General features: G+C 43.5%; 2 protein-coding genes across 3 annotated transcripts in view; one reads left to right on the top strand and one right to left on the bottom strand.

Annotated features, from left to right (window-relative positions):
• Nucleotides 1–26,171, top strand: part of MXI1 (MAX interactor 1, dimerization protein) — a 125,784-nt gene that overhangs the window by 15,952 nt on the left and 83,661 nt on the right. Inside the window, exons 1-2 of one of the 2 annotated variants that reach the window (XM_085603436.1) lie at nt 24,227–24,757; nt 25,716–25,851. In XM_085603436.1, the coding sequence (XP_085459562.1) occupies nt 24,685–24,757; nt 25,716–25,851 (209 nt within the window). In that variant the 5' untranslated portion in view covers nt 24,227–24,684. Of the gene's footprint in view, nt 1–24,226; nt 24,758–25,715; nt 25,852–26,171 lie in introns of those variants that run through there. The other variant, XM_085603435.1, reaches the window with a different exon arrangement.
• LOC146867024 (zinc finger MYM-type protein 1-like) lies at nt 755–23,957 on the bottom strand. The gene is made up of 2 exons (XM_085603434.1): nt 23,855–23,957; nt 755–3,798 (listed from the first exon to the last, which is right to left on the bottom strand). Exon 2 carries the CDS (start codon nt 1,933–1,935, stop codon nt 901–903), a length of 1,035 nt encoding a protein of 344 aa, XP_085459560.1. The 5' UTR covers nt 1,936–3,798; nt 23,855–23,957; the 3' UTR covers nt 755–900.

Genomic DNA, 26,171 nt, shown 5'->3' with positions numbered 1-26,171 from the left:
CCTAAGAGTGCAGGAAAATCCCTTAGTGTGCTCAGGGGACAGTCAGTAAGCAGTGATTACTTGGGATTACATGCCAATCTGTTCAGCTAAAACAGCAATCCAACTCTCACCAGGTGAAAGAGGCGTCCTAGAACTCAAAAGGTTATGAACAATATTTTCTACGTAAAATGGCTGATTTTTTTCTATTAAAAAATTCATAAGTGTAATTAGTGTGAATGAGCGGGCGAGTTCGAAGAAGCTACGATTAAATAATTGAATGAAAAATACTTTCAGAGACCATGATGTGCCACCGTATGAGCGGTTGTGGAACTGAATAGGAGTGCATATGTAGAATGTAGAAAAATAAACATTTTGTGTAAAAGCGTGTGGCAGAAAGACCATTTATTCAATGCTTTCTGAAGCACTAATGTTTGTGTTCCCATCCAAAGCTAGCTTGGGGAGCTAAAACTGCAGAATCTCAGCCTCAAATCCTGGATCTTTTGAAATGAGGGATTTAGTGGCGGCCTATCCAGTGGCATCACTAGGATTGGTGTCACCCGGTGCGGGTAACTCATGGTGTCACCCCCTCACGACTTACCTCATGGACCTCCTTCGCTCCGAGTCCGCCAGTGGACACAGCTGGCAAATAACGGGACCATACAGAATCCTTGGTAAAGTTTGTAAATGTAGGTCCTATATTTACAAACGCCATAGAAGAAAAATTGAATTCAACAAGGCCAGAGGTAAAAGACTGTAATAAGTTAAGAACTACATAGAAAATATGTTACTTTTTTATTTTTATTTTAACATTAAACTTTAAATTTTACTGTTACAGGAGATAAGGTTGTAACCGTTCTGTATTGGGTTTGCAGAATAGTATGCTATAGTAAAAATTACAATGTCACATTAAATCTCGACTAATCAGAACTTTCCTTTCCTGGCCTTTAAAGCTGCAAACTTGTTAATTACTTCATCGAAATCAACTCCTTTCGCCAAATCACTTTCAATTGATAATATTGCAAGATCAGAAAGCCTTGACTGTCCCACGGTAGATCGCAAATAGTTCTTTATAAACTTCAGCTTTGAAAAACTCCTCTCACATGAAGCCACAGACACACAGATCGTAAGAAATAATTGTAGGCTCACTGAGAGATATGGGAGAGATTCTAGGAAGTCCGATTCAGCTATGAATTTCAAAACATCAAATACTGACCAGTCTTTGGCTTCTTTGAGATCAATCTCTGCTGCCTTCAGGTGCCTTCTCAGCCTTGGTATTTCTAATAAAAGCTCTCCCTCGGATAACTCATCATAGAAAGTGGACAATTTTGGAATGGACACCAGTAACTCTTCTTCAGTGGCAGATATCAAACTCTTGGCTTGAACAGCCTCAAACATGGCTGCTACTTCCTTGATGGCTCTTGATCTGATCTGGAGTTCAGAATGGAAACGATCAATACACTCAAGCATCGCCCTCTTGATTTCTTCTTGCAGAGTTAGTCCATCATCTCTTGTCTTCTCATCTGTCATCCTCTTCTTGAAACTGGGTCTACCCTCTACTGAAATTCCATATTGGTCTGATTTTAAAAGCGCCTGTTCAATTGCCTGCTCCACTAGATGATCACGCTGCTCGTCGTACAGAAAAAGTCTTAGCGTCTCTAGCTTTGTCACCACCTTGTCAAGAGTTAAGCCCTTAGTCTGAAGGTACAGCTGTGTAAGATTAACTTCTTCAAGTACATCACACCAAAAATAGAGGTAGCACAGAAACGTGAAATTGCAGACAGCAGGCAAAAGGCCTCGGGCTGTACCTCTTGTGTCTAAATTTTCATCTGGATCACATAGAGCTTCAATTGCCGCCACACATTCATCGAATTTTTCTTTCACTGCCTTTACTGCAGCATGATGAGCACTCCAGCGTGTTGTTGATAGTCTTTTCACTGAGACTCCAGTGTGCTCCATTAAAACATCCCATCAGTGAGTAGAAGTAGCAAAGAAGGAAAACATTGTCTCAAGAGTTCCAAAAAAAGTCACACACAAAGCATTTTCAGCAAAAGAGTGTTGGCCGCACAAGTTAAGCGAATGGTCCACACATCCATTAAAAATAGCTTTCCTGTTCTTTCTTTTAAAAAGGGCTTGTACACCCCCATGCATTCCAGCCATAGTGGCAGCATTATCGTAACCTTGAGCGCGGCACATCATAAAGTCGAGTCCATCACTTTCCAGATTTTTAAGAATATCAGAACTGAGGTCAACAGCTTTTTTCCCCTTTAAAGGGAAAAATCCCAGAAACACTTCTCTTACTTCAACTTTCCTATTTTGGATTTTCACATATCTGATCACTTCGGACATTTGGTCAGTGTGTGATGTATCAGGTGTGCTATCGAACATGATCCCAAAATACCTGGCAGATTTTATATCCATGACAAGCTTCTCCTTCACATGATTTGCTAGGACATGTATAAACTCATTCTGAGTTTTTGGTGCAAGATAAGATACTGATGCTTTGAGTTTACATGTGCTTCGCTTTAATCTCATTAGGTGCTTGCTCTTTCAGCACTGGGTCATATTTAGAAAGCATCTCAACCATTTCAAGAAAGTTTCCTTTATTCAATGAAGATTCATCTTCCTTGTGGCCCCGGAATGCCAGATTCTGCTTGGCAAGAAACAATGTGATATTGAGCAACCTGTGCAAGATGTCTCTCCACTTTTTCTTCTCTATGTCCATCAAAGCAATACTTTCGGCGTCAATTGTTTTGTGCAGTCTAAGTCCTGCTGCCAATGTATTCCATTTTTCAAGGCAATGTAAGTGCTCTTCAGATGTCTCATGATTTTGCACTTTCGGGCTCAGTTTCCACCACATCTGAAACCCAGTCACAAATTTGGATGTCGTGTCTGTAGTATGATTAGCGGCATAGAGTCGGCAGCAAAAACAATATAATTTCTCACTGACGAGTGAGTAAACCATCCATGACCGCAACACTTTCTCACCATTTGGCATCACCTTGTAAAACCACTCTTTTGATAGCTGGTGAACATCTCCTTTTGCTTTTGGATCTTGCGTTGTCGCAATTCTGAAAGGGCCATCTTTGTTCTCGAAAGAAGCACTTCCTCTTTTGATGATTACAACCCGCAAATGATCTGGAACTGGTATATTCCAAAAAGAAGCATCATCTAAAATATTCAAATTTTCCCCTTTAACATCATTCATCATCTCATTTACAGTATCATGGTTAGAGTCACTTTCAGTACTCTTATCTGCTTCAAATTCATCCATTTGAATTTCCATTTCCTTTCCTTGTTTTTCTGCTTCATTTTCTTCTATTTCAACTCCTTCCTCTTCTGCAGAATGCATACTAGCATCAGGATCAGCGTTATCAATTGGTGGCCGAGGAACTGTGTCTTTTGATGAACCCTTACCCTGGCCATCATCTGGTCTCTTGACATATTGAAGCATGGATCCACGTAGTGTTGAGAGTGATTCATGTTTTACCTTCCTTTGCTGGCATCCACTTGGCCTCTTTGATGTATGTATTCCATGTGGCATGATTGATATAATATATCCTTGAACTATTATTATTAAAAAAACTGCGACTTTAAAAACACCAACAACAGCAAAGCGTGTTTTTAAGCACGTGTAGTGGGCATGGGCTGATGAAACGGCGGGTCCAGTCAAATGTAGGATGTCAGTGTCACCTCTAGTACAAGTGGTTCGTGCAAATGATTTGGGAGGTTTTCATCTTGGTCGTTTTGTGAGTCGCCCTGCGTCGCTGTTCATTTTTTTTGTTTTCATACTTGTCGCCTATTTTATCGATGGTAATAAGCCTGTAAAAGACAGAAGCCGGGATTGACTATCACTCGCTGAGCAAACATGCTCATTATTGCGTTTTCTTAATAAGCATCATTAACAAACATGTTAAATTATACAGTACAACGGTTTAACAATAAAGACAGGCACTGCAAATGAAAATATAGAATTCAGTAGAATAATTGTTTCTGCTTTATTAACCACAGTTGGGAATCATGGCATTATTGGAAGCCTCTTGTAATGTGGTCCTGCTGCATACCCTGTAGATTTTAGCAAAAATAAAATTCTGTCTTTAGGTGAAGCAAATCAAAAGTTAATAAAAACGTGTGAGAAGTGCTCCAGTGCAGTTTAAGGCCCTCCGTAGAGGTGGACTGGTCATCTTTCAGTCATACCCTATTATGACACATCACATAATAACGCACTGTTCGACATAAAAAAATTACAGAGAATGCCCATTGCACAGGAACAACGCGAATGACAGAGCGAGCGGCTGTTGTTTGAGGTGCTTTTGTGTTTTTTTGTACTTTTTTTAGCGCAAAATGCATTCTCACATTCGAAGCAGACACAAGTGTGAATTTCTTGCTAACAGTACAGTTTTGCATTTCGCATTATTATGCGCAATTTCACATAAATTTGCAGAATTTTCAATGTGCGGAAGCAGGACCAAATTTGGGGGGATAGCGAAGTCTATAATCATTGCTCCTGAGGAGGGGGCATCCCTGCTTGCCCCGAGGAGACGGCTTCCCCCTCATTTCAGTGCGTGCCTGGCGGTTTAACCAGATTTAACTGGTGGATGCGTTTCTGCCAGGCAGCTCTCCACCATGGTGGAGTCGTGTGACAATGACACCGTAGTTGAGCCTCCCACCCAGGCTTGGACATCGGGGGGCGGGGTGCTCCTGCAAGCTATTCCAAATAAAGGTCTCCGTTTAATAGCACATAAATGCCCAATTAAGAGCAGCCAAATATAGCCCCCCGCCCCCTTCCTGTACTCTGATGGGAGTGAGAGAAGTAAATGGTCTGAAAAATGATAGCGCCACAGATTGACCCCTTGTGTCGTCTTCACATTTCAAATTACAGATGGCTGCCAGGTCGTATGATAGTGAATTTTACAGCACATTTTTCATTACATATTCAAATTGTATCAACTTTCAAAGCACAGTAAATAGTAGATGATGACCTTAAAGAACATTAGGTTACCCATCCAGTCATATGTACCCATAGACATTCTTTCAGAGAGCACCAAAAATAAACACAAGTAGTGAATCAGAGAGAACAAAGTAAAAGCGAGACCAGCCCCCACATGGTGTGTAGCGAGCAAGCGCAGTGAGCAACCACTACTAGGGGGAGTTTGGGGGGGTTGAACTTCTCCCCCCAAGAACATTTGGGGGACAGAAAGGTCAAAACAAAGCATTTTTCAACACATTTTTCATTACATATTAGATTGTATTAACTTTTAAAGCATAGTAAATGATTACCTTATAGAGCACCAGGATACCCAGTCATAAATCACAGACATTCCCACAGAGAACACTAAAAAATGAAATGTCGAGCATGAAACATGAATTTAAATATAACCAATTTATTCTTCTACCACCCAAAGCTGTGTAGACAGTGAGCGCCCAGCCGTGCCTCTACAGACAGAGACCCCTGTGCCTGTTAACAACAGTGTGATAATGACTCATTAATCGGGTTGTACAGTGGGCTACCTGGTAGTCAACAGTTTATTGGAATTTATAATATCATAGGTATGGTACTTTGTACTGGTGTGGTGTTCCCACTATCCGGCAACACGATATCAGTGGTCGAAGTGGGGGAAAAAAAGTAGGGGAACTGTGGGCGGAGAATCAGAGGGCGCAAATAACCCAAGGATTGGATCAGTGGGCGGAGCCAGAGGTGTTGCCAGAATGCGCAAACATCCCAATTTTTTGTATTTGTTTGGTTTCACTGCCCAGTTTTATCAACCAATGGATACACATGATTATTTAAGGTTATAATGGGTTATTGACAGTAAAATGTATTCACAAAGTGGGATATACTTCTAATCACAGAATGTCCTCAAATACGATAAAAAGCAGAAGCCATTTGTCTTCGAGCCATGGAGTTTCTGTCATCAGCACTTCTCCCTTTTCCACAACAGCAGTTCAAACATGAATGGCTAAAAATCCTAGTTTGCAAATGTTTTCTAAATAATAATTGCTCTGCCATATTTGCTTCATAATGCACGATCGGCAGCATGATCTGACCATTTAAACTAATAAATTGTTTGTAGCTCAAACGTATCAAAAGTTAAGAAAAAATGTGATTTGTGTTGCTGCGGAGTATATGACAGTTAATAGCTCACTGTTCTATGTTAGGATTTTAACTTATAAACTGCAAGTAACAAAAGGATCTCTCTGACAAAAGCAGTAGCCCACTGGCCTATTTACATTATGTGCACTTTGTGATCTGCATGGTACATGTTCTTTGCAGCAGGTACATTAACCCTCTGAGCTACCTTTCCATGAGTCAAATCTTCCATTAGACATAATTCCGATCTCTCTCTACGAAGAACATTAATCACCAGAGTCATCATGACATTTTTATTGTTACCGAAAATTGGTGGAGGATAGGAAGGAGGCAGCAAGCGCTTTTAAAACCATAATATACTTGCAAAAATGATGCCTCCACCTAAAGTCAGCACCTGGTGCAGTCACACCGGTTGCACCGCACTAGAGCTGGCCCTTCTCAAGGGTCCTGTGATCTCAGTGACAGGGTCACTGTTGTTCTAGGGTGTGCTGCTTCATAGGCCTGCCCTCAAGACTGGAGGTGAACTTCAGTATGAATAGTGGTGGACAAGCCTTGAGAGTTAACCTACACTTGTCATGCTAGGGTCCACCTGCTGGTGCTACGACACCGGGGCTTCTAATGTCTTGCGAAGCCTTCTAAGGTCTAGCATGAGATACTGCTCTCTCAGGAGAGTGGTCCAGCGTACTGGTTATTAAGGCTGAACCTGGTTCCCCAGTTCCAAATTCAGTAGCTCTGGCCATAGTGCCACATCCTCTTCCCCACTGAACACCATACTGTCCCACTGAGAAAAACTGTGTTTGGGTGTGAATAAAATAAATCTGGCTGTTTGCTACCACTCTGTCTTACTTTATTTAGTTATTTATTTTTCATTTTTTTAAACTTGTATTCCCGATGCTGCACTTTGGAATTAAATGTCAGAAAAATACGACATTGATTTCCAGCAAAAGTGATTTTCTTTTTTGGATCCATTTCACAGGGGTGCAAATAAAAGAAAGGAGAGGAAAGAGTGGGAACCCCGTCTTGCAGCCACTGTTTTCAGTAAGAGTCAGAGAAGAACTGCCACGCTAGCAGGCCAGAGGCCTCAGCATGTACACAGAGCTGCTGTGCCTGAAAGTTGTCTCTTCGCAGGCCTCCCGAGTCCCGACAGCTCAAAAGATGGGCCCACTACTCGAAGACGACGTAATCAGTGATCAGAGAGGCAGGCCACCTCGCTACGCACTGCCTCCGCCCTGCACCTTGCTCAAGAAGTCACAAAAGTGAAAAGTCGACCCTCACAACAACACACAGCACAGGCAGCATAAGCATAACCGGTCCGCAGCGTCCGCTTGACCACCTGACTCATGACCATTAATTGCATTGCACAAGCAGCATAAACGCTTGCGCTTGATCAACACCCACCTATAACCATTAATCGCACAGGCAGCATAACCGCTTGACCACCACCCACCGCCACCTGACCCATGACCATTAATCAATTGGTGCCAGTCTGCCGGAGAAACTCACCTGCTGTGTTGGTCGCAGACAGGGGGGGCTACGTCGGTCGGCGGCTAGCCTTGGAATAAAATTAAATTATGGCGGCCCAGAAACGGGTGGTCAACCTCTGCTCCTCCTCGTCACTCGTGATGCCAGTCATGCACACTTTTAGGGCCCAATGCGCATGCGGGATTCGGAATGACATCAGCCGCCTGCACCCGGGCCTAGAGTCTCTAGTGACGCCACTGCCTAGAGAGGCGCGCAGACAGTGCGCACTGCGCACAGGCACCTCCTCCTCCTGAAAGGTTAGGCATGCTCTGCACTGCACACGCCGGCCCTGTTGGTGTCACCCCGTGTGAGGGTGTCACCCGGTGCGGTCCGCACCCCCATAGTGACACCGCTGGGCCTATCCAACCTGATTCTAGTCGGTATCCAAAAATGATCCTTGGATGTCAAAGACCATAGGCAAGAAATCACCCAAACAACATGCAGAATATCCTGATGGTCCTTTTTCTTACTAGGAGACAGCAGAGGGCGTATACATTGGAAGTGTCTGATTCAGATTTCGCCGCCATCCTTGGAGAGGGTTTGCATCCACACTTTGAAATCTCTAGAGTTTTTCCCACAAAAGACTTTCCAGTCAATTCGAGAATAAAAAGCAGTCTTGCAATCCAAACATTAGGATTTGGGAATGTTTGTAACACACACCCTATCATGTGTGGAGATGAGTATTTGAATAGTAATGATAATGTGGTTTAAGGGGCAAGTCATTTAGCAGAAATGAGGAGCCTTACTCCCAACTAAGTTGGCTATTCATTCCATCTTAGTATTCTCCCTGGCCTGGAAGGACAGGAAATGTGTTTTTGTATGTATTTTAAGTGGCTCCTGGACTGATACCGTTTTTCAGTGTTTTGTAAAAGTTTTGTTTCGTTCATTTTATGTGGGAATGTGCAATGTTGTGGTTTACTACTTACGTGTGGAGTTCCTCCTACATTTAGATCATCTGCTTCTGTGTAAGGCTGTGTTTCACTTGCTTGGTGAGTCATTGTCACCCTAGAGAGACCTACAAGTACTGTGATGGTAAAAAGTAAGGCGTGCCCCACATACGTTGGCTGATGTAAGCATGGATCAAGAATGTCTCTATCGTTATACCCTACATGGTCACACTTCTGGGAGGAGTAGTGTAGGCTTTTACCAGCACTGCCAAGGAGTCTGAGAAGGAAATAGAAACAAATATAGTGTTTCACTGAAAACAATGCATGAGAACAGAGTGCTATGCCTGTGGTGTGATTACCCGTTCCATTCGGCAAAGGGCTGACACTCTTCGCTCCTTTTCTCGATAATTGTGATCTGATATCACAGATCACATATTTGTTTGGTTAAATTTGTAAGAAAGGTTTCAAAATACCCCACTTTACCATCACATGAGAGTCCATGGAAATTGACCAAGCATGAAAATGCATTGACTTCCATGGAAATAGACATTTAATAAGGAACATAACGGAAAAACTCTACACAGTTTATTCTAGTGATCCATATTGTGGGCCACGCGCAGGACCGTTTCATTTTGCGAGTTCCTAATTGTGACTTTTTGTGACTCACAATTAGGAAGTCGCAAAATGCGATATACCAATGTGTCTCAGACACATTTAGCGATTCCTAATGGGGTTGCAATTGACCTACCCCATCAATATTCAAGAGGTATGTCGCAATTTATGATCTATTGGGCATCGCTAAACACACAGGGATGGTGGCCTGCTGAGGACAGCAAACCTCTGTGTTTGCTTTTGAATAAAGCAATGTTTTTTTTTTAATGCGCAGTCTGTTTTCCTTAAAGGAAAACGGGATGCGTTTCAAAAATAAAAATAAAACATTTCTGTTTCATTTTTTAAGAGTAGGCCCAGTGGTCTGTGGGACTACTGCCTGCTCTAAAAAAAAAATTCACAACCAGTCACAAAGGGGAATGGGTCCCCTGAACACCCCGTCCGGTTTGCGACTGAAGTAGGTGGTAAACTGCAAATGTTTGGCAACCGCATTCCGGTCGTTTAAACATTCATACATCCCCCTGCGACTCGTTATTAGGAAGTGACACCCTTGACATGCCCTTTCCTAATACCTACTCGCAAAACCTATTTTGCGAGTCAGGAATAGGTTACCGACTCGCAAAATAGGGTTAGTACATGTCAAAAGGCTATCTAGCAGTCGCAATAGGCCCGATTCTCCGCTTGTGAATGCTAAAAACCTTTTGTACATGTGGCCCCTATATCTTGAAAACTCGTGTAGATTTCAGAACAAGTGCTCTGGGAATTCAGTATCCACCACAGTATGAGAGAGACAGGCTGAATTGAGAGCAATGTAATAAAACAGCGGGGTAAACAATGGTGCAGGTGAAAGAAGAAAGGTGAAAATTGCTTCAGGGTTCTGAAGAATGTGCAAGATGGGGAGGAAGAGCCAGGCATGAAAGAGAAGCGGAAACACCTTAAGTACAGACAACGAAAGAGGCTTCCTGGTGCCAATGTTATAATACTTAAAATTATATTTTATTGCAATTCGCAGGCTCAAAAATGCGCAATATTTTAAAGATAAGTATACATTTGTAATTAAACCACTGTAGTCTCAGAGCCTTTATCAAGTGCATTTTGAAGGTGAAGTCACATTTCTCGATGTCCCTCAGCCAAGCGCTACAAACTGAGCGTCCTACAGCAAACTCGAAATAGATTTTCTAAAGGAATTATGTAAAACCGTGCTCAACTGGGAGCGAAAGGTCAGAACGTAGTGCCCCTAATGCCCCCTTGCTACTCCCACCCATCTGGTAAAGGTCTGCTGGCTGGCGATACACTAACAAGAGCATGAGACACAACACAGACGAATTACTTTGACCACCAAAGGGTTAAGGGTGAAATCCTAACAAAATGTTTAGTTTCATTTGTGATGCCTGGCCACACAACCCTCCTAAACAAATTCTTTTTTGACATCTAGTTGAAGGCACAAAAAAGCTCCATATCTCTTCTTCTTGCACTAATATTTTTATCGTAGACCTTATGTTTATTTATTTTAAACACACATTATATTGCAGGTGCATGGAAGGCTGTTCGTCAATGGTGGAGGCACATCAATGTCACAAAAAACCCACATTAAAAAATGGCGGTGGCTGTTCACAAGGAGAGGTGCCATGCTTTATTTACAGAAAATGGAACCTTCTCCGGCCTAATAATGGGTCACTCGAGTTCTTCTTCAAGAGAAAGACAATAGTTTGCTTCCCATTTCTGTCGAACGTATGCAACGCTTGGCAGTGCAATCACACACCAACCATAGGCATTTTTCAAAGTCTGCGGTTCACATAAACTAGATCCTTGGCCGTTGTGCCTGAAAGTCGAAGCTGTGCACGAGAAGAAAGAGCAGTGACCAGCCAGAGTCTTTCAAGGAAAACAAGAAAGAAAAACATATCCGACACTGTCCTTGTGCATATTTGACTGTGGGAGTGCATTTGCTTACGAAAGGAAAAAAAAGATCTGATGTGATAATTCATGATCTCTTAATTGGCTATTGCAGATCTACTTGCTTGCACTTCTGTGAAGCCTAGAAGTGGAAGTTAGCCTGGACCTGACCACTCAGTAAGGCTCGTCTTGGTGGCTCATTGGACACAACTGCAATAATTGGGAACTGGGGGTAAGGGGAGGTGACGAGCCTTGTGTCTTTGCATTTGGCATCCATCTCATGATAGAAGTGGGACAGGTCAGCACATGCATTGGGATGTATGCAACAGGTTAACTATTATTGTCGTGACAGAGGGCCGGCTGTTTCCTTTATTCTTCATTTGGGTTTGGTGGAGAGGCAGAAGCATGTGGGATGAGGTGAAAGCTACATCTTGTCATCCGCAAGATCACCCTTTAAGAAACGTGGACTATGATGCTCTCAATGTCGTTTCATTGGGTGGACTTCTTGAGGTGTGAGCATGTGCCTGGCATGGTGCTCCTCACTGCAGCCCGTAAGAGCCTCCAGAGGCCTCTACATGATTCAGAGAGCAGACTTTTTTCCCAACTGATAGTCTGCAACGTTAGGTAGAGAAACACTCAAGTCAATGTTTAAAGACCAGAGTCAAATAAACTCGCTTTGAGGTATCTGATTCAGCTTTTAAACTCGATTTGTTTTTAGAAAGGTATGATTGCTTTCCTTTGTTGCCTTCGTTTATTATTTTCTTGTTGGCAGTAGCTGTACACCATTTGGCTGGAAAGCTATTTTGTTCACTTCATTCCTTTACTTGCTCATACTCTGCAGAGTTTATTTTGTTAATAACACATTTCAGTTATAAATCTACTTGCATTGTCTCATTTCATGCCCCCCATTTCCTAAAAGTCGTTCTCATAGATCAGTTGGGCTAAGGCCGCTGTTCAGTGCTTGCCCTCTTAATGGCGTAACACATTTTCAGAGCGACATGACAACGGCGTTCCCAAAGCAAGGGTACAAAAGGCTACTAGACCATCTACTTCTAATAACTGCAGATTGCGGATACATACTTTTGGCCAAATCACAGTAGTCGTCGCTCCCTCCTGGTTTATGTTGGCCTCTTGAAACCCTTAACCTGTGCAGCCTAACAGAAATCGCAGTAAATGTCTTGCTTGTCAGTGGCAATGTCAGATGCCAACTTAGCTCTTTCATGTGGCCTGAGACACCCAATTTGGGTTTCTACAAGTCAAAATGTTTGTTTTAAAAATCTTACTACATTGGTGGCACTCACTTAAAATATATGAGTCACTCAAGGACTTTGATCTAAATGTTTTAGCACAGCAGATAGTTGGTTTCAGGAAACATCTGGCAACTCGATTTCAGATGTGATTAGATAACTTAAGAGGACGAATTGCCCTTGTGGCTTGGGATTGCTTTCTTCCTGTACCCTCAACCGTCTGGAACTGGCAAACTGAAATACTGTCAAATACTTCATTTTTGCCAGGTGCATTTTGACGCAGGCATTAGTCTTCTATGCGTCTAGCTACAATGGGGACTTCAATCACAAATGTACGGTTTTAATTGCAGAGAATATCTTGAATCTAGTTGGTTTTATGATGTGGGTGATGTTGAGAGGTCTATCAGTGGATGATGAATCTAGCTATCTGCCAACCGCAACCATGATATTCCTGAGCATCTTACATCTTCTTGGGTTTGCCAAGTTGATAAAGAAACCCATTCATACCGCTGTTAAGAGCTTGGATTTGATACAAGCCCCCCATGACGTTACAGATCGTCTTACCATCTTAGAGATGGGCTGGAACAGCCTTTCAGGAACTCCTGCCAGTGTTAAAATAAAGGCAGTCTCTGACCGTGGCTAAACTCTAAGAATATTAACCACAAGCGATTCCAAGACTACAGTCTAATGTGTTGGAGCCTTGTGGACAAGCACTACTTCTCCTCATCGCCTCCGATGGTCTCAGGTCTTCAGGGAACTTCATCCCAGGAATTCCTAAGCCACTTGTCTTACAAGTGGCTTAGGAATTCCTGGGATGAAGTCCCCCAGGTGCAATTCTTTACACACATTAATGCCCTACACAAATCCCCCTGGCCTTTGACACAACCAGTCACTTTGAAATCCAAGGTCAAATCAGATTAAAGGAAATATCAGAAAGACTATGATCTCATTAGACAATTCTATACCGAAAAATTGATCTTTGGCGGTCCCTAATTATGGAACTTAAACTGGTGGCCTTCAGAGATGGGATCCAATGCTCGACCCTCTGTCCTCGTTATATCAGCTCAAAACCTGGGGTCCTTTTAGATTTTAGCCTTACTTTCCAGTTGCATATAAACAACACTATTTCCACCAGCATTTTCTTTCTTAAAGTGCTGAAAAATTGTTTTACGTTTTTAGATTCTCATAATTGTAAAATAGTGGTCCAAGCAACTATCACAGTCTGCCTGGACTGATGTAACATTTTTTTTTTTGCTTGGACTGCCTAAATACTTTATCTAGCGCCTTCAAATCCTTTAGAACTCAGCTGCATGCTTGGTCCTGTCCTTCAAAAATGCTGTCATATTTATAGCCTCCCTCTACTGGTTGCTAGCAGTGGTGCAGCAGCACTCTTTTTAAAAAAACTCTGACATTAATTAGGCAAAAAGATACTTAAGAATATAGGGGCATATCAACAAAAAATAGCGATAAACATCGCTGGGCGGGTTTAGCGCGGATTAGCATAACGCCGGCTATCGCCGGATTTAATCGCCGAGATATCGCGTTATTTACAACACATATCTCCACGGCGATAGCGGTGAAATCCGCGCACATCGCTGGAAATCCGGCGGTACAACTGCTAATAGGGAGATGTGAATTCAGCGTTAGAATCCACCTCCCATAATATGTATAGCTAAGTCTGCTTTTTAGCAGACGTTAGCTACCGGCGTTATCTGCGGTTAGCGCAGATTCCAACATAGGTATTGCCAGCTTGTTGATAGGGAGTAGCGCTGTAACTCCTTGATTCCCGTGTTGCGTTAGTGGGAAACGCCCACTTTGCATCTCATTAGAGATGCAAAGCGAGGTGTAGGTAAAAAGGCTGCTAACATGCGCTAATGCATGTTAGCACTGCCTTGTAAATAGGGCGAAAACATTATCTCCGCTTTTTTGGCTTTTTAAGCCAAAAAAGCAGAGTTAAGACCCTTGATAATATGCCCCATAGTGCTTCTGCTGTATAGTACCTCTGTACTGGCCTTCAAAGCTCTCTGCGGCAACCTTTCATAGGTAACACAATTTGTTCACCATAACCTCTTGAAAAATGTTCAAACTTCTGACTGCAAGGTTGCTCACCTTTACATTCAGTTAGAATTTAAGTTGATTACAGAACTTCTACTAATTAAATTGATTCATAGCTTAAAGTCTTAGACGCCCCCTGATCTATGCCCGGTCCATGTTCTCTAACAAATAGCTGGTTCCGTCCAACTCCTTTTACCTATTGACAATCTCTCACTACTATAGCAGTTTGTAGTATTGCCTCTCTTACAGAAATATACTTTGGACTCTTCAGTCTTCGGCCAATATTGCTTCTATCCGGTGCCTCTGCATTGCTGGGGGTCAGCGGTGGCAACAAAGTTTGGGATTTTTTTTTTAAACAATAGTATTCTGAATGAAGTACAGATGTGATGTCTGCCGTCATAGAGGCACAGGGTCTGTTTGCTCTCTATGATTAGTGATCTGTGTTTGGTCGAGGAGGTAGGTGGTGTCCCTAATACGCATGCTGCCTGTGACACAACTGAGAACTCCATCTTGCATGACTGTCTACTGCACATTTGGCTGGCTAACACAGCCTCAACCTAATGTCAACCCTTCAGACAAACGGAAGTGAGGCAGCTTCCATTCCTCGATTCTCAACCTGAAGATTGTTGACCAGTGGCTTGTACCAGGAATGTTTATATCTTCTAGCCTGTTCAAAGTGTTAATTGGTCCTTGACCCTTTTCATGTGGTCCAGCGTGGTTTGTTCTTATATGTATGCCAACAACACCCAGATCCTCCTGAAGTTGGGTGTATAACTGGATGCACTGAAACAATGCATGAGGGATCTCCCCGAGTTGGTGAGGGGCTGCAAGCTGTAAGCAAATAAAACTAGCATGCTTGTCTGTAGGAAGAGAGCGAGGACCACTAGATTTCTGACTGCTGATTTGTGTTTGGCCACTGGAAACTGGTGTTTGACAGACAATGGGGCTTACAATGTGCTGCTTAGGATTTCAATTCGACCACAGTCTCTCTTTGGGCCCACCTACTACACAGATTAGCTGTGCTTGCTGTGGTCCCCATTTAAAGCATATATGCAACTGTGTGGGATTCCTGGTTGGAGCTGTGTGGTATGTGGTAAATGGATCTCCGCAGTAGGTATTTTCAACAACACATGCTCTGTTGTCCTTGACTGGGGAACCTCAAATGGGAAGAGTATGGCCATTTGAAATTAATTAAACAATAATTCATCCAACTAATAATAGGAAAAGGCTCAAATAAATCAAGAACAAAAAGCAATTTGAACGCTTACGAGTGCTATATCTTGTGAATAAAGTAGCACAGGAATCAGACTTGCGGACCGCTGAGCTTCGATTCACTCAAAACGATTGACTCTGCAGCCTAGCGATCGTTGTGGGTGAGTTTCAGGCTACGCACTGCTACTTTATTCACAAAGTCAAGGACAAAACAGCACAGTGACTAGAGGCAACCACTTGCCTGTGTTCTATGCTCTGGCCGAAATATCTACCACGGAAATCCACATGACTCCAACCAGGAATCCCAATCAGTTGCATACATGCTTTAATTGGGGACCACATCACATAGATTGGGCACCAAATCCCAGCCAGTCCCAAACCATCCGATGCGGCAGTTTCCCTCTGAAGCATCACATGCGTCAATGGCGCTCGGAAAATATCTCTTGGTTCATCCTATACATTGGGCAGGTGCATCCCAAACCTTCGTCCTGATGATGACCCTGGCTAAATTGTATGCTTATGGTCGAAACGCTAACTTGACACTATAATAGTGAACTGATTCTGGAGCATTTCACTCTTTGTCAGAGTGTATACCAACCATTCATTGCATCATAGATCAGTCACTATTTATGTACATAGATTGTAGAGCACCAACATATTTTACATTCACTTATTTTCACATACACCGAGTTGTTGCGCTGTTTGGAATCACCTTCTTACTTACAAATCGATTTAAGTATAAAACTGCAATGATTTTTCTCTATTTGATAAAAATGTAAACAAAACTGTCCAATTTAGAAATGGAACCAATCTCCTAATGGTCTAAATTACCCTCTCCAAGGAAGTAGAGGTTCACACTTCCCCCTTTAGTGACCACTGTTTTGCTTTATTACTAGATCTGGCCTCAGTGAAGTATGCTACCTTTGGCCTAATGGTGCGACTGGGGCACATTCAGCAGCGTTGGCATTTTGTGTGCTTTGCGTTCAGCATATCAGCCTCCAAGGGGTGATGAAGGTCTCTTAATTTCAGTTCCAACTGGGCCTAACACAAATGCCTCACTTAAAGGGTCATCAGCACTCCTTTTGTTCGAGTCTCTCCCTGAATGGGAACTAGTAGGAGCCTAACACCTTGATACCAGGAAACCAAGACTATCAGCTTTTGAGTTCACAAGTGCTCAAGAGACAAACTATGACTTAGGGACAGATTGTTTAATTTTCTAAACTTCACGTGTAAGTGATTATATATATATATATATATGCTGTATGAATGCCAAATACATCTGTCAATCTGAGTAATTACACTAATAACCATTTATACAACAAAGAGTCTTTATTACTATCCAAAGGTACATTTTAATAGAGCCTCAAAATAAAGAAAGAGTGAGGAAAAAACAGTAAGGTTTTACATGTATGCTTTGCAGTTTGTATGCAGCTCCTTAATGCCAGTACATAATTCACTAAGCTGTATTACAAAGATTGAAACATAAGATCTATGGTCCACGCCAGGATTTCTATAACAGAAGTAAAAACCCATTGAGCTATCTACATACAATACAAATCGCTGACACACCTGCTATGCACTGTGTTTTTTTTTAGCAAGTAAACTAACCATCTATGCTATTTTATTATGTGTCAAAGCTATGACTAGGCTGACTACAGATCTTTACATTATACCACAGAAGTTGCTGGGTACACAAAGAGGTCTGCCGCAGGTTCCTTACCCTCATATATAATTTTAAAATACAGCTTAGTTGTGACAAGTAACCCAGAAGAGATTCACTATTGCCAGTGTTGCTTATTTCTTTGTGGGAGACTTGTTTTGAAAAGAGTCAGTCCTTGAATGATCTCACAAAAATATCAAACCCCAAACAGTCATCAAGCAACGAAATGTTCTAGAATGCTAGTCATACAGTACCGGGTAAACATAACTTCACTGGGCGTCCCCTTTGAAATCTAGATGTATACGAGAACTGTCAGATTAATCTCCTCATTAGTCCACCCTCTCCTGGCTCTCCTCCCTTTCTGATGCTTGCCTTCAACCCCAGTGTGTGGGACCTCAGAGTATATGTTTCCACCACCTCAGACAGAAAACATGGAGGATGGGGGCTACACTTGTCCCAGTGTGTTCTGTATCCACCTGCTTTTAAAACAAAATAGCACTTATTAAAAAACAATAGATCACACCTTGAAATCTTTTCAGTACTCATTGCCACCATTTTCTCCGACTTAAAAGAATTCCCCAACGCCTAATGTTAAACCATGCATTGAGGATTGGCAGGGGTCAAGAGAGGGGCACAGTGCCACCCTTCTATTACTGACTACTATTTCTACATTGAACATATATTAGAGCTCCTTTTTTGAAGCAAAATTAAGGCAAGTGTGAAAAATGGTGATGCATTTTTACTTCACCTTTTCTTTTTATTTGAATGTGACAAATCACCTGGCGAAGAGGCCGACGTGGCGAGCACGGTGTTAGCTGCCCTGGGTGGGCCCTGTTATTTCCCTTGCTCTGTGTAAGGTGGAGATATAGTTGTAAATTGAGTTGCTGTCGTCATTGATATCCTTACAGCAGAGATTTGAACTGCCCAGACTATTGAGTGTGTCTGCCCTCTGTTCGGGACTTCTGTCTTTGGTTGTGCTTTCTCTTAGCCATTGCTCACTCAACACGGTGATATGTTGTAGTTTTGTACAAATAGTTGCATCAGTCATTTGTGCAACGTCAGAGGGAGGAGACATGACTCAAGTCTGCCAAGCTTGTTCATACACTTGTGCGTGCGATTCTCTTTTGTTTTGGCTTTGGGTTCGTCTTTGGTGCCCAGTTCAGTTTTTAGGTGTGTCGAAGTACTATGTATAACCTCGTGGATGTAAGCCACCTGAGGGTATGCGTGGGAGGTTTTCCTAAGTAGAAATAATTGTATTTGCTCACATGGAGTATCGGACCAGCCTATGTATGAATGCAGAAAACCACATCATGTTTTTTTTACCTGAATACATGACTTCTGGATTGGACTGGGTGTCCTCTCTGTATGGGATTGCTAAATTATCTAAATTGCATCATCAAAGTGTATATAATCCCTCATAAATAAATACCTACAAATAAATATAATTATTCCTTTTTAGTTAAAAAAAAAAACGTTCTTCTTTAAAAGCCATCTAAATCACTCTTCATGTGCTAAAACAGGACAGACTGTCCACAATACTTCCCTTGAGTTGCCTATGTTTTCACATTTTTTTTCTCTCTTTCTGTTGTTCTTTCATCTCCAATACTTCGAATCGCCCACTCCTTTACTTATGTCTTACACTTTTTCCTGGCCTCCTCTCGATCCATATTCAGTTCCCCTCCTCCTCTTTTCCATCCACTCCCTCAGGGTTGGCCGCGCTATGTAAGAAGGTGAAAATAATCAGTCAAGAGGGCGTTTAGCATTAAATGGGGTATATGTAAGGGCCTCCTCGCTCACTCTATTTCTCAATCTACCCTTAAAACATCATCCTACGCGGTCTTTCAGCATAACAATTACTTTCTCGTAATTTTCTCTACATTATTTGTCCCATCTCTCTTAAATATTGATTGAGAGTCCAGGACACTGGAGTTTTAAGTCTGGTCCATATTGTGTGATGTGGGGGAAACGGAAATCTTCCTAAACCTAAGTCGCATATCTGCTGAAATTAAGATCTCTTACAAATACAGTCAAATAAGGTATTGAACACTTGGAAACTACCTGGGACATTTACATTCATGGGTTCCTGTGCGCCCAGATCTCCACATTGGCATTCAGTGGATTACAATGGCAGCAGAAGGCATCACATGGCCTGAGGAGGCCATTATGCATAGATCCCAAACGGCATTATTTAGTTATCAGTGTAATAAGAATGCGAAAGCTCAGGCCCAGATCCAGGGGTTTGGGTGTGGGGAACAGTTAGATGGTATCACCAGTAATTTCTGTAAAAGTTAATGATCTAATTGTAACTGAGATTGTGCTGCTTGTGCAGCAAAAATACGAGCATGCGTCCTAATAAACACTGTGATACAAGATGGCTCCCTTTTTATGAATGAAAAAAATCAGTTTCAACAATCATTATGTTGACACTAAGCACAAAGTTTAGCGAACGACTATCAATGTGTCCACAGAGCACACCGGTCTGCTGTCAACCCAGAATTTGCTAGCAATTTCCATTAAAAAACGAACTTTTGATTACTTCTACTTCCCAAAAAGCCTTTAATAACCTGTCCTGGAGCATAGTGGATATTTGTGACTTGTGATATTTCGGTTTTCCATAAACATATGTGTTGGAGAGCTCCAGCCCACACGCTTTTAGGTCGAGCCTTAGCGCAGCGCGCATGCGCTGCACTAAGGATCCGGCCTCTTGGAGCTGACCAGCACTTCGCGCACGAGAGAGCAAGCTCGTGCTCCAAGTCCTGACATTCCATTGGCCTTTGTGTGCATCTTTGTAAAAAGACTGCATGCAATTGGCAAAAGGCGTCTTTTTGTCCCACCTTTTTGTCCCAATGTTGACGCCCACGGCCTAATGCTTGCGGTTACCTGCACGGGCGGCATCTGTTTTGAATTATCGTGCCCAGACATGGGCGCGATAATTGAAAACAGATGGGCTGCTCACTCTCGCGTGCGTGCCCACTTTTGTTTCCCTCTCGCTTGGCGCTCTGTGATCTTTTTCTGAAATCTGCACTGGGACAGCTGCTGAAAACCCGGGACTGTCCTGGCAAATCTGGGATGCCGGTCAACCTGCCCTAGGGCAAGCCCGGTCTGTGCGACTTAATTCCTTCGGGCATCTGGCCTTCCAGGGAGTGGAGGGGTGTCCAGCTGGAGCTCAGATGTACTCACAGCCCTGGCACACGGTGGTAAACAAGGAAACCCACGCACGATCCCGCTCAGTGACGACCGACCGCTTCTGGACCCAGAGAACAGGCCCCGCAGGGAGTGTGTGGTGACGGGAGCCTGGTGCCCTGGGCCGCTGCTGGAGAAGGGGAGCAGTTATGACAGTGAATGGTGCTGTGTGACAAGTATGAAGAGGCGGGAGCACACGGGGGTGGTGTGTGACAGATTGAAGTGCTGGAGAGTGGGGTGCTTACCCTGAGCCAGGGGTGCGAGAGGAGGGAGTTTAAGTGCACAGAATGCCAGGGTCATGGGATGCTCGGTGATGGTGCTGTGTGAAAGAGATCGGGGTGCTACAGGGCTGGGTGCTGTACGGCGGAGCGAGGGTGTTGTATTATGGCGCGATAGAGATAGCGAGGGGTCCCGAGTGGCAGCGCGGGGTGAACATGACGAGGGCTTGCATTCCTGCGCCCCTCCCTCCAGCCCTTGCACATCAGGCCATTCTCGGCTCCGTAGTTATTTGAAACATCCCTTTGGAAGAAGGGCTCTGGAAGGGCAGGGTCGTCCTCTGCCGCTGCCATGGCAACAGCATCAAACACTCCCATGTCAACAGGGGCCATCCGCGCAGAGCTGGAAACCTGGCCAAGGAACGGGATTCCTCCAGCACCGGCGTGTGGGAAAAGAGCAGCGTTTAATTAAAACTGGACAGGGCCATAACACAGGCCTCTGCAGCCCCTGTGGTGTGGGGTGCAGCATCTTGTGTTATGCCACTGGAACTGGAAGCTAGACTCTGCCTTCTGGTGTGGAGGGTTCTTCAGGCAAGAAGACTCAGCACGGCCGCACGTTTCAGCGGCGAGTGCTTCAACACACTGATGTACATTGAGAAATGACTGACAGCATGGTGAGGCTGCCATTGGCTGCCCAGGCGAGGGTACACTATATACACATTGAGGATGGGTATATAGGCCGGCTCTGCATACAGAGCGTATGTACACTCGTTAAAGCAGGGGTGGGTGGCTCCACAGTCCAGCTCGTGGTACTGTGGCGGTGGTACACAGACCAGTTTGTGGTACCGTGGCGGTGGTACAAAGACTGGAGCGGGTTCTTCAGGCAGCTGCAGTTTGCTGCCTAGTTCACAAGTCCGCTCTTTGAACACCCGCATGCGATGGGTATATAAACTGGCCGTGGACACAGAGTAGAGGGACACCGTTCTGGTGGCGAGTACACGCACTGGTGGGGAGTATGGATGCCTTACCACGGTATGCAGGTTGGTGCTTGGTTTTCATATGAGTTTATAAAGCGCAACAAATACCTGGATGTGTCTCGGCGCTAAAGAAGGGAGGACAGCGGGATATAAGATAAGATTACATTTTAGTAACAAGCATTTGCAATGCAATAGGTCTCGCATTTACGAGAGTTTGAGCTATTGACATTGCAAATAACAATGCCTTTTATTTTTGTTTTCGTTTTTAAAACATAAAGAAAAGGCATTGTCATTTACAATGCCAATAGCTTAAACTTGCGTAAATGCGAGACGACTGCATTGCAATGCTTGTTTTTTTGTGACAGACTTAGCCCATGCCCCTTCCTCAGATGCTTCATATTTAAAGAACTACTAAACAAAAATAAGAAACACAAGCCCTCTCTCCCCAATTACACTCTCACTGGGGACAGTTTTTCAATTTTTGGGGGTATCTGAGAGGAGATACCTATCCATGACAGCGGATTTTCTTGATTGGTTTTAATGCCCCTCCCACAAAATGACAAGCCTGGTCATGCTAGTAAACTGCTATCCATGCATCCCTTACCATCCAAATGCATCAAGATGTATGCACATTTAAGGGACAAAGAGTAAGAATACATCAAAATGGACAACCCTAGTGTCAACATGGTGACCAACTGTACTCGTAAGCGTGACTACCTCATTCTTTGTTATTACGAACAGCATTACTGGGCTTTTTTGGGACAACCTAACATCATAGGTGTTGTAGTCTTGGTTCACTTCCATAAAGCATATTAGATGAAGACAGACAGCAATGTCTTGCATGTTAAAAGATCACAGCAGCAAACACGGGGGCATAGCTTGGTCAGTGAGGTTGGGGGTGGGATTTCAGATTATCCAACACTAAAACAGGCATTAAATGTTAAAATACATTATACAACAAGGAGGGCGCATGAGAGGGACTTATGGGGCAGTGGAAAGTGAGAGTAATGTAGTTTGGTAGGATTATTACATTAGAGGAAACAAGATTTTGTAAGAATAACCAACATTTTTGAAGACTTTCAAAACAGAGAGAGGGAGTGTGGGTGTGCGTTTCTATCTGTGTATGTGTAAATATCTCTGGTGAAATCCAACATGCATCTCACCATACCCAACTGAAACCACTTGTACCCAACTATTTATCATAAAATATATTTATTATGAGGGTGTAACACCCCAAACACGCCACCTGAAGCTGCGCCCCTGAGCAAACACTGGCCATTGTATTATGTGTTGTTATGGCCTCCCTACTACTAATGATAACAGGGATCACAGGAAGATGTATGTAGAGGCTCTGACTGCGAGTTGTTTTCTATAGAAGGTGGCTTCTTTGGACACTCCAATAACGTCATTAGAGCGAATGGTTCACAGCGCACCTTAGTCTCAGGGGCGCCAGTGGCGTAACATAAGATCCTCCTTTACTGTGCATGGGCAGGAGCCCCAGTCTCAAGTGCTCCTTAATGGGTCCGGAGGAGGAGGGGGGGCCTCCATGCACTTTGCAGGGTAGCCCCCTCAAGTTTTGGTACGCCGGTGGCCAGTGCTCCTCCAAAACATAAAATAATACTTGAATCAATAAGAGGGACTTAAAATATCACACTCAACACTCATCTTAATTAGTATATGAGGTATAGTGTATGAGGAGTGGTATCAGTAGCAGTATAAGTCTTAAGAACACTATTATAGCCACTGAAATTATGCGATTGTACAGCGATTTTCGCACATTTGTAGATTTGCCACATAATCTATCATCTGCCGCATAGTCTGAAGATTTTAACAACAAAAATATTTGTTTCTAGCTCACGGGTTCACACGTTAGTTAAAACTCTGCGTCGTGTTGCTGTGCAGTGGAAGCTCCTTTGCAAAGGTTTTCTGGTCACCTTTCTGTAGCCTATTGCTATATTTGTGTGTTGGACTGGTACTGAGGTGCAACCAATGCCCAGACAGTGTTAACAAGTGTAAAAATGACAATATAATTAAGTAATACTATCACAAAAGGTGCCGTATAATTTGGCTCTTCTTGCAGCATAATTTACTCGACCCTGCCACATATTTTGATCCTCCCCTGCCGTATAATTGCAGTGGCGCTGATTATAGCAGGAGCCTGTGCGTATGACACACACAGCTTAAACACTACACCCCACCATGAAGCCACACTTCTTGCGATCAGTAGTATTACTGGATGAACACACCAGTCATCAACGACTGTTACCCCCAAGACTCCGTTTCGTTCGTTGCTCGCGCCGCATTCCGATCTTTGAAGCCTTAGAGTACCTTAAATTCTGCGTTCCAATTGTGCAGCGCTTCCTCGCTGTCGACTACCACGGCTTACACTTCCTACATGGGTTTCTCGCCAAGCTTCCTTATTGTTCAGTACCACCACGTCGTGTTTTTAAAAATAAACCGCATTACCCACAAAGCCTGTTTCTTCTGCTCCTCCTCCCCGAGCATCCGAAGCGCACTTTGGAACTACGTATCCCATACGCGCTCCTCTTTGCCTCATGAACTTCCGCATCGAAACCAAACTACACTTCCCGTGATACCAACTGTCTCCGCTCCTTCCGCTGCCCTTGGGTTCGCTGGTTTCGAAACTACATTACCCAGAAACCGTGGTCGTCCCTCTGCTGTCAGCTGCTGCCATGCTCCTCCTCTCTCTCCAGGCTCAGCAGCATCCAGAGGTAAACAAAACTGTGCAGCAGAGGGAGGCTGACAGCAGCAAGGCAGCAGCCAGCCCAGGCTTTGCGGACAGGCTTCCCATCCACCATTATTATTATTTATTATTATTTTTATCTTACTGGCGTTATAGACCTTCTTCTAAAGCGTATTTTGACGAGCCCTGATACCTTGCAAAGATAAGAGCAACAGCACTGAAATACGAGCACGATTCCGAAAGGGCCCTGCAAGGATCCCACAGCCAGACTCATCTCTTTATTTATTTCATTTTTTTAATCGGCTGCTTCGATATTTCCCCCGTGGAGGCGATAAGCAACGGTGCATTTTTTAATTTCAAATTTACTCGAAAAGGAACCAGTACGCTTATTTTTTTTTTAACTCGGTCGACCTTTTGAAGGATTATTTTTAAATAATTTTAAAACGATTTAAACATGGATGGTGTGCACATGATCAACATCCAGCGGTTGATAGCGGCTGCAGAGTATTTGGAGAGGAGAGATCGAGGTAAAGGACGCATGTTCCATGTGCATTTTATTGATATTCCGTGTGCATGCGTCGATTACACGTGTTATTGTTATACATGTTTATATTTTGTCGCCACGCTTTTTCTCATGTTTGAATATGACAGCGAGTCACGTAAATATTATTTTTGAGGAAGTGGGGAGATATAAACCTTCTACATTACTTTGACAGGTGTGTTTTTTTTAAATAATCGGTTAACACACGTGCACATTTTCTGATTTAGTAACAAGCTGTAAAGACGAACTGTTTGCTGATACTGTATGAAAATATACTCATGCAAAGATGTATGTCCCTGTTCGTTGGTTTAGATGGAGTCTTAGATAAAAGCCTTTTCGTTTAGAAAAACAATCACACTTTTGACTAGCTGTATTTTATAACCTCGGTAATGTTTAATAAACGCTTGCGTGGGAACGCAGTGGGTGGATTAAAATGGTATTTGTTTAGTTCCAGTCATATGTTTAGCTCTTGTTTCATCTAAATTGTTGACGAGAAAAAAACGAAATAATATCTTCAGCCCCAGATGGGAAAAAGTGAGCGTGGCGTTCGTCTTTTTACAGACGTGGTTCAATCATTACAAAAAGAAGGCCTCTCGTGCGATGGTCGTTTATAAAAATGTTCTGGAGGCGAGAGCAGCATTTGGGAGGGGGTTGGTGGGGGCATAGCACGTCCACCGTCTTCTGGTTTTTTCGAATTCAAACGGGTTCCGTGTAACTGTCGAAATGTGACGAGACCTGGGCACTGTAGACTGAGAGGAGGCTGCCCTGGCATCTCCCCTGCTCCTGCGTGAGGGGGTAAGCGGTGCTTGTCTCCCCTCTTTGACAGACCCCCGACCCCCGACCCCCACCCTCCTTCCGGTGCTGAGTGTTTGTGTCCTTTTCTTTAAGGTATTTTTCTTTATTATTATTTTATTCAGGTTTTTTTGTGTTTCTTTATTTTGTAGAATGTGAACACGGCTATGCCTCGACCTTCCCTTCCCTGCAGAGCCCCAACCCCCAGCACCAGAAACAGCGGAGGATGAGGAGCAAGAAATACAGCAGCACCAGCAGCAGCAGCAACAGCCCCAGCAATAACAACAGGTAATGCAGGCGCGGTGACGTCAGTGTTTATAGAGCGAGGGGAGCACGCTGCATCAGAGCCAAATAGAAATGTTAAAATGAATCGCCAGAATACATGCTGGTCGTGCAGGCACGGTGGCAGCAGCTGTATTAGAAGGAACAGCAATCTACCATTAATGTAAGGAATAGATGAAGGTCGTGCAGGCGCCGTGCATCAGTTTTTGGGGAACGCGGGGCGAGTGCTCCATTAGAACCCAGCAGGACTCTAACATTAACGTACAGACTAGATGCAGGTCGTGCAGGCATCGTTAGTTGGAGGGCGAGGGCCGCGTGCTACATTG

The sequence above is a fragment of the Triturus cristatus genome, chromosome 1_2 (assembly GCF_964204655.1).
Source record: "Triturus cristatus chromosome 1_2, aTriCri1.1, whole genome shotgun sequence".
NCBI lineage: Eukaryota > Metazoa > Chordata > Amphibia > Caudata > Salamandridae > Triturus > Triturus cristatus.
Note: the sequence above shows the minus strand (reverse complement) of the source record. Positions and strands in the feature narration are given on the sequence as shown.

Coding starts and splice junctions, on each gene's coding strand:
- LOC146867024 (XM_085603434.1), bottom strand. CDS start 1,935: ATGGAGCACACTGGAGTCTCAGTGAAAAGACTATCAACAACACGCTGG.